Here is an 8822-nt window from a genome sequence, read left to right as displayed (position 1 = left end):
TGTATGGATTATCTTATCTAATTCCTAAAACAACTCTACGGGGTATTTATCACCTCAATTTACAGACGTGGTGTGGTAGTTTAAAATATGTCCACAAATTTTTTGATAGCCCTCCCTTTAAAAGGTGGGAGCTAATTTGCCTCCTCTTGGGGGGGGGCTAGGCTTAGTGGCTCAGTTCTAAAGAATAGAAGTTGGTTGAAGTGACAATGCTTGGTTTCTAAGATTAGATGGTCAAAGCTGTTGTGACTTCCTCCTTGTTCTTTCTCTTGGACCACCCAACCTAGGTCTTAGTTTTCTCATCTTTGACGCAAAAGGCATGGGCCTGACATCCCCAGTCACACAGTCTGACGTGTGGTAAATTGCCTCTGCATCAAATAGCTTTAGCATGGACCAACACATCAGATTAATTGGGGACTCTATTCTAGAAAGAGCTGAAGCTTTGACAGTTTTGCTCTATTTTTTAAAATTTTTATTGTTATGTTAATCACCACACATTACATCATTAGTTTTTGATGTAGTGTTCCATGATTCAATTTTTGCGTATAACACCCAGTGCTCCATGCAGAACGTGCCCTCTTTAATACCCATCACCCAGGCTAACCCATCCTCCCACCCCCCACAGTTTTGCTCTATTTTGGGGGACTAGATGAGAATGGCATGAGGTCACTCAGGCAAACCTATGAAGAGATCTGCATGGCTAGGAGCTGAAGCCTCCTGCCAATCAGCCATGTGTGGGCACCATCTTGGAGGTAGAACCTTCAGACTCAGTGAAACCTTCAAATAACTGCCATCCTAGCCAACATTTTGACTGCAATCCCATAAGAGACTATTAAGTCAGAACCACCCAGCTAAGCTGCTCCTAAATCTCCAACACAGAGATACTATGAGAGAAGAAATAACTTTTGTTTTAAGCCACTAAGTTTTGGGGATAGTTGATTGTGTGGCCAAAAATAACAAATACATTTGTAAATGGAAGGACGGCATGGTTAAGTCAAGAAGCTCACAGCATATAGCTAGTAGTTATGATGCAAGAATTGGAATCCAGGCATTCTGCTTCTATAGTCTACAGGTTCAACCACCATACTATGTAGGAGGTCAAGCTCATGTCTCAAGTAATTGCCACATTCTAATCCACTGTCAGGGTAGTGAATACAATCTGTTCTTGGCTATTAAACTGGCTGGTCTTGCTCCATCACAAAGTCATGTTCTAAGCAGCCACTGCCCTTGCTTCTAAGTCCTCATTCTGCCCCAGGTTTGTTCCACCATATAGTGGATATCTCTCTCACCAGTACGCCTTTTCCCATTCCTTTGGGCTTCTGCTCATTCCCACTTCCAATCATGTAATTCTGGTAAAGCTGCCAAATATTGTACTCTTCTTGCCCCATACGTGGGTATGTGACTTAAGGTGGCCAATCATAGAGGACTCTCAGTGATTGACTACAGTAATTGGGCCACAATAAGAGCATATGATCTACAATCAGCCAAGCAGAGCCTTTCCATGCGATTTATATTATATTATATATTATATTATATTTTATATGTCCTTTGAGAGCTTGAATCCAGCCAACCCTGAGAGCAATTCCATCCTTTTCTAATCTATGTGAGTCAACAAATTCTTTGTTTTAAATCAGTTTGAGTTGAGTTTTATCACTTGCCCTTAAGTTATGACTAGTACGAAGAGTCTATCCTAGTTTTTGGAATATGATAGGTATCTCCCATTCTCCATAAGCAACAATGGTTCTATGTCATTTGAAGAATCTGGAACAGAACTGTGCATTGGTTGGGTCACCCTTCCCGCAGAGGATAAAGAACCTTCCCTTCATCCTTCAGGAAGCATCTGGATTTTCTGGAAGCCAGTGATGGTCTGGAGGCAAGCTCAAAATAGAACAATGTTATGACGGATGGGTAGTTCAGTCACTCAGTTTAAAACCTTAGTCATCTCTGTATCCTTTCTTTCCTTAGTTGCTCACCCCTCCCCCAACTCTCAACACACACACACACACACACACACACACACACACACACATCCTGTTAGTCATCAAGTCTTGTTGATTTGGATCAAATGCTTTATGGAAGTAAATGGAGTGACCATAATGAACGTTGGTGGCTGGTGGGGTTCTTCCTTGCAAAATCCAGTTTTTCTTTTTCATTTCTACTGCTACCTCTATGGACCACTGCAATTGGTCTCCCTATCTCTAACCTCAACCCCTCAAGTCCATTTCTCCTATTTCTTCTAGAATTTGTTTTCTAAAGCACACTTTTGATTGATACATGCTCTTGATGATTTAAAAGTCTTCTCCAGTTTTTCACTGCTGACTTGTTACACTGCAAACCATTCAAGACTCTCCATGAACTGACCCACATTTGCTTTCCAATGTCCTATGACCTCGATGGATCAGTCTTCTCGTCTTCCAGCACCCCTCCCATTGCAGCACCACCTACCATTTACTCTTACCTCTTTCCCTAAATAAAATACTGTCCTTCCTTTCCATTAAGTCTTCAAGATACATTTCAATTTACCTCCTCCGTAAGATATTCCCTGAGCATGCCAATCCACAGTGAATATCCTCTTCTGTGAACTCTGTAACAATTTTTGTCTAGACAAGGTTTTTTCAAAGTGTGCTCACACTCCCAAAGAGAATTTGGCCAGTACAAGTCAAGTTTTTGGTGTTTTTATAAAACTACTGATTATATATTCAAATTTGTCTGAGCAGATTATTTCCAAACCAAGTTTCTTTCTTGTCTTCTACTTCCAAATTACATCCTCATGCTATGATGGCGCATTTATTCCCAAGTACAAATTAAGGATCATTAAGATTTGTTTTGTGACCTACAGATTGAATACTGTTTATCATTAATGTTGTTATTTAAAACCATAACCATTGGGAAAATAGTACGAAAAGGGGAGAGGACTGCTATAACAATTTCTTCAGTTTTTAAACCAAATACAGTTTATTTCTACACACTCACCCTTCCCCCCTCATTGTTTTAATATGGGATTTTAACTAGAAATTGGTATAAAATCTGTTGTATTGGCATAGCCTGACAAACATTCATTGTGTACTCACTCTCTGCCAGGAATAGTGATAGATGCTTGTGATACAAAGATAAACAAGCCCCTGTGGGAAGAAGAAGAGTTTTCCAGATGGATTCCATGTGGAAGGACATTCTAGACAGAGGGAACAGCATATGCAAACTCGTGTGTCCTGGAATGAGCCAGACCTGAAAACTCTGTGGTTCAGATTCTAAGCAATTTTTTTTTTAATTAAAAAATTTGGTGACTTTTAAACGTTTGACAGCCTCTAGATGAAACCCTTTCTCTTTGTCATACACTCTCCTCCACCATCTCTCTTTCCACAAGGGCAGTTCAGGGTCCTGATTCAGAAACAAATAACCTTTATTGGGTTCCACTGCTATAGGCCACATCATATATATACACATAGATCTCTATTTAATTCTCACTTCATTTTAGGTGTTTATCACCATTCCCAATTTAGAGATGAGTAAAGTGACTTGTCTAAAGTCTCACAAATAGGAAATGAAGGAGGAAGGATGTGAGTTATGTCCACTTCTCATCGGGAGAAAATGACCAACTGGGCATTTTTGGTGATGGGATGAGAAAGACCTTCCTTCCAAGTTCAGAACAGCCTGTCTTTCCAGATTCTGAATTAACCGTTATCACTTATAGAGAGAAGCCTTTAAACAGAAGGGTGAACATTAATCCAGGATCTTGGTAGGGAGAGACTTTAAGGAGTTTGTATTTGAGAGTGCCTCTCCAGTTCTTTGAGCTCTGGAGTTTGGCACGTAGTGGGAACTCCTTTTTGTTAAACGACTGAATCCTGTTCACATGCCTGTGGCTAGTCTCTCTTCTTGGATTCAAAGCCCCTCGAGGGCAGGGTCCGTTATGCCTATCTAGGGACACTGTGTAGTTGGGTAGGCTGTGGAAAATGTTTTGAGTAGTGGATGAGCGAATGAATGGGGGACGGAGGGCAGCTGTTGATGGGAGGCCATACCTGGATCTAAAGACTTTCCAGGGTTTAATGGGGTGCCGTGTTGGGGCCTCTGCTTGGGCCACGTCTTTCCTCCTCCCCGGGGCCTCCACGTCTTACAAACCAGACTGGAGGGAGGGGCTATGCAGCCAGGGAGGGGCTGCGCAGCCCCGAGGGGCCAGGTCTCCTAGTACAGCGCCCACTCCCTCCCTGGGTTGGGTGGGGGTAGGGGGTGGAAGAGGCGAGGCCCCGGGCTGGCTGAGCCCAGCTGGGGCCCCTTCCCTGGGACCTGCCACGGCAGCTTTCTACCTGCCTCCCCGGCCGCCCCTTCGCTGCCCCGGGCCGGGTGCGCCCGGCGGGCACCTGGCCCGCCACCCCGGGGGGGCCCCGCCGCCGCCTCCGGAGCCGGCCCGGGGCGGCGGGGCGGGCCCGAGCGCTCCACGGCTCCGGGACCGGTCCCCCGGGGCGCGGCCGGGCAGCCGCCCCCGCCCCCCCCTCCCCGGGGGCCGGGCCGGGCTCCCGGGGGGCGGGGACTCGCCCAGTGGCAGCAGCGTCCGGGCCGGCGGCGGGCGCGGGGCGGCTTCCTGCAGGCGGCGCCGGGGCGAGCCGTTGCCCGCTGCAGCCACCGCCGCCGGGTCGCCGGGTCGCCGGGTCGCGGGGGCCGCAGCGCTCGGGCCTCGTCGGTGCCTCCCGGGCGCGCTGCGCGGCCGTCGCTGCTGCCCGCGCTCGTGCCGCCGCCGCCGCCGCCGCCGCCGCTGCCGGTTACGCCAGCCCCGCCGCCGCCCGCTCTGATTCTGCGCATAGGCAGCCCCCAAGCCTGTCATTCTGCAAAAACACAGTTTACTCAACACACCACACACACACTCACACACACACGCGCGCACACACACGCGCACACTGGCCCCCTCGCGCACACGCACGGAGGGCGCGAGCGAGCAGACGCGCACACCCGGCGAGCCAAGTTCCGCAGCCTGGCATGGCTTCTGGGGACCTTTACGAGGTACGGGGACGCGGGGGCGCGGCCGGCCCCGGCCCGCGGGCGGCGGGCAGCGGCGGGCGGCGGGCGGCCGGGACCGGGCCGGGGCCGGGGCCGGGCGCGAGCCGGAGTTGCCGAGCCCGCGGCGGCGGCGGCGGCGGCCGGAGGGCGGCGGGGGCCGGGCGCGCCTCCCGCCCGCCCGCCCTCCCGCGGCGCCCGCGCCCGCTCCCTCTTTCTCTTTCTCTCGCACACACACTCTCTTACTCCATCTACTTTGCGGCCTTGGAGGGGAAGGAGGAAGCCGGGCGGAGCCGGGGCGGGGGAGGTAGCGGTCCCGGGGAGGTGTTTCTCGCCCGACGAGCCGCCTCGAGTGCAGAAAGTACAGGTAAAAGTCGGCGCCGGACGTGCCGGGAACGCGGGGGGCCGCGCGGCGACCGGCGAGGGTGCGGGGCGGGGGGTGCGCGGCCCGGGCTGGGCCGGGGGCGCGGGAGAGGAGGGGGGCGGGCGTGGGAGCGGAGCCCAGCCCCGGCGAGGCGGGGTCCGGGGGGGGATGGAGGGAGACTGCGAGGAGGGCATTCGGGTTGGGGTTCGGGAGACACCCGCCAAACCGATCCCCGGGGCCACCGGGCCGCCGCCTCCCTCCCCCCACCTGCTGCCCCCGCCACCGGCTCGGAAGCCCTCCAGGCCGGGGCGGGGGGGCGGTCCTTGCGGGTGTCGTGCTCGCTGGGGGCGAAAGGGGGCGCTGCAGAGGGCCCGGTGTGGAAGGGAGGAGAACATGGAAGTCGGAGGTGGGTGGTAACATGTTGCTGGAGGACCTGGGATGTCAGCCCTGCTCCCGACACTCTGCGTCACCCTCAATGGATACCTGTCTCCAGGTCCACCCAGGTCCACCCAGGTAGCGGCCAGCCTTGGAGACTTTGAAAGCGTCTTAAAAGTGGTCAAGGAAGATGTTAGTCTGGCATCTGTGAAACAATGGAGGAATAGCCTTGGCCTCCCGGAGCTAGGTTGTAGCTAACTCTGGACACAACTGTTCCAGCTTTTGGGTTCCCGACAAGTGGACAAAACGAGAAACAAGCCCCACTCCCTGGGACGAATGCCTCCAAAACGGTGTTGGCCCCAAGCTGAGGGTCAGAGTACGGAAGCTAAGAGACCAGCCATCTTCAACCAGAAGGCCCACTGATCCTCCAAGAAACCAGTATCAGCGCTCGGCCTGGACCTGCTCTCCCTAAATAAATAAGTCCGCGAACACTAGCCCTGCTTCTCAAGGCTCCTGACTAAATTGAGATGAGCACCCTGAAGGGGTGGAATTAACCTAATAGGTTAGAAACTGCAGGGGTGATTCACCCACAAGAGACTGTAGGGGTGATTCACCTACCCTGAGATTTTTCCTGTGGGCCCTCTGGGCGGCTGAAGCTTTTCAGATGATAGATTTGCTGGCTGTGGTGAGAGAAGAATGGAAAACAGGCAAGTTAGCGTCTTGGCGTCCTGTGTGACTGCGGTCTTTCAGATGATGCTGGACTTGGTGAGGCCCAGTCATGGACACTACTAACCAGTGGGCTCAGATAGGACAGATAGGTGTGATCTTAGCACTGCTTGAAAGAATGCTGCAAATTGACCTCAACCCTACTGCCTTCCTCATCCTTATGCTAATAAGGAAGGTGAAGTTCGGTAGAAATCTGATGAAGAACTTTGACAGATCATGGCCAATGTGTCATGCAAGCACTTAGGTCTGTTTCAAGATGGCGGACAATGTCTGAAACCAAAAGTTGAAGCACAGTAAAATGGGAGGTCTGATTGAGCTTTTCCAAGTATAACCAGCACTGTTAGGACATTGGTCAAGAGTAGACATTCTTCAGGGGCAAAGCTCATCTCCTGAGCAGTGTGGATTTTTCTGCCCGTTGATACTGAGTCAACCTAGAGCTGCTCACGTTGCCTGGGTGCATTGTGAAGGTATTAAAAGGCTGTATCAGGAGCTGTCAGTATTTCTGCCTTTGAAGTTTGGAACTTATGAACCTTCTGGGGATAATTTCTTTTTTAATGTTCACCTGAAACTATCCTCCTTAACATTGGTAATCTTAATATGTTAAGGGGAATTTTCACACTGGCCATGGAACTATCTTAGCACCTCAAGAGTTCTTACTGGAGTTTGATAAACAGGACAATAATAATAATTACTTATGTGATAGTAGGTAATTGTACTAGATGTAAAATAGTTTTCCCATAGCTGATTATTTGCATCGTCATTACTAAAAGAGCTAACTTGCATTATGAGAATATAACCAATGTTAACATTTTTATGGGCTGTGTCTACATTACATAACGTATACTGAAGAATTTAATTTGTTGTCCAAATTTAGCTTTAAAAACAATTAAGTGCTGAGAAATGTACATTAGCATATATATTTCTAACTAAAATTATGTGTGTAAAAAATAGGATGTTGATTTAAGGACAGATCTTGGAATGTCTAGTATATTGACCTTGAAAGACAAAAAAGAAGAAAACTGATCTTACTCTTAATTATGGTATTACATTGATTAAATATTATATTTAAGTATATAAAGATGGCTTCTTATAACCTCTAACCAAGAAACCATACCTTGAAGTGGGCTGAGAACAATGATATTTGTAATTGGTGTATTTTACCTGTGTGTCTACTGACACTATCCTTGACCCTTTATAGTGAAGATACAATTTGGGTTATAGAGATTCTTCATATTCCCATTGGTGCTTTAGATAACTGTAAAGAGTAAACCTTCCTCAGATAGCTTTTTTTTTTTTTTAAGGAATAGATATGATTTAGAAAATGTCAGAAAGTAAAAACTTTCTGTAATGGCACTCTTCAGTCACAATGAGGAAATACAGAATCAAGCTCCCTTTCCAAAATTTTGGATCTTGATAAGGTGGTTCTTTGTTTCCCCTATAGAAGAGTTCTTATCCTCTTGTGGTGTATTATAGTCATCACTTACAGAAAGGTCATCTTAAATATTGGCTGATCTTAGAGTCAGGCATCTGGATACCAAATGAAATTCTCATTCAGATGCTCTGGTCTACATTCTGCTAGATATAAGTGTCATAAAGTGGCAGTCTGTGAGCAGGTCTGGGCTCTCTGTGTATTTTGCTTTGCCTTCCATGGTAGAGAAGAAGAATGGATTTGAGTATCTTTAGATGGTACTTGTCGTCTCTATTTCGTCCTTGTCTCAATTGCTCCCTATTACCACGTACCCATCCTTACATTACTTACGTGGCTCCCGCAAGCCTTAGCGTTGGCAACCCCAGGAATATAGCTGATCATTCACTAAGATGTTTGGGTATCAGGAAGACATAATCAGAGAATAAGGAGCCCAGTTCTCTTGTCTAGTCCCTCGCTGTGTCCCTAGCTCCTTGCACGTTCAAATACTCATTGACAGAATCAGGGAACAGAAGACCGAATTAAGGGTTTATAAAGTTCGCTGGCTGGCCTTTGTTATCCTTGTATTGAGTGTTTACCTTCTGTACTCTTTTCCTCCCCAGCTTGTGATCACTCAGTGGTGGTAACACCATGTGTCTGGGTGGTTCTCAGTTCTCTCTGGAAGGAAGTGTGGCTGAGTCCCTTTCCAGAGACTCAGACTGTTACTCATTAGAAGGATTGAATGCAACTAAGCTTCAACCATGTGGCTTTCCATGTGACTGTTGGGTGGTGTTTAACACCCCTCTCCCTTGTGATGAGTTGACAATTGTGGAGGAGGTCTCTCTCTCCTTCTTTGGCAAAATTGTTCAAAGAGAATGCTGTATATCTGTAGACAAAGTCAGTCTAAATCTGTCAGCTACAGTCAAAATCTGTAGCTAAGATGGACTTGACAGGGATAGTTCCTTGTGT

General features: G+C 48.5%; 1 protein-coding gene across 1 annotated transcript in view; it reads left to right on the top strand.

Annotated features, from left to right (window-relative positions):
• The first annotated feature begins 4761 nt into the window (after positions 1–4761).
• Positions 4762–8822, top strand: part of CDYL2 (chromodomain Y like 2) — a 153518-nt gene continuing 149457 nt past the window's right edge. Inside the window, exon 1 of the mRNA XM_088027504.1 lies at positions 4762–4989. Within this exon, the coding sequence (XP_087883630.1) occupies positions 4966–4989 (24 nt within the window). The 5' untranslated portion in view covers positions 4762–4965. The remainder of the gene's footprint in view (positions 4990–8822) is intronic.

The sequence above is a fragment of the Eumetopias jubatus genome, unplaced genomic scaffold (genome assembly GCF_037043125.1).
Source record: "Eumetopias jubatus isolate StellerSeaLion01/CBP00866 unplaced genomic scaffold, mEumJub1_p1.0 scaffold_10, whole genome shotgun sequence".
Lineage (NCBI taxonomy): Eukaryota > Metazoa > Chordata > Mammalia > Carnivora > Otariidae > Eumetopias > Eumetopias jubatus.
The sequence above is the reverse complement of the archived record's forward strand: the minus strand, read 5'-3'. Positions and strand labels throughout refer to the sequence as shown.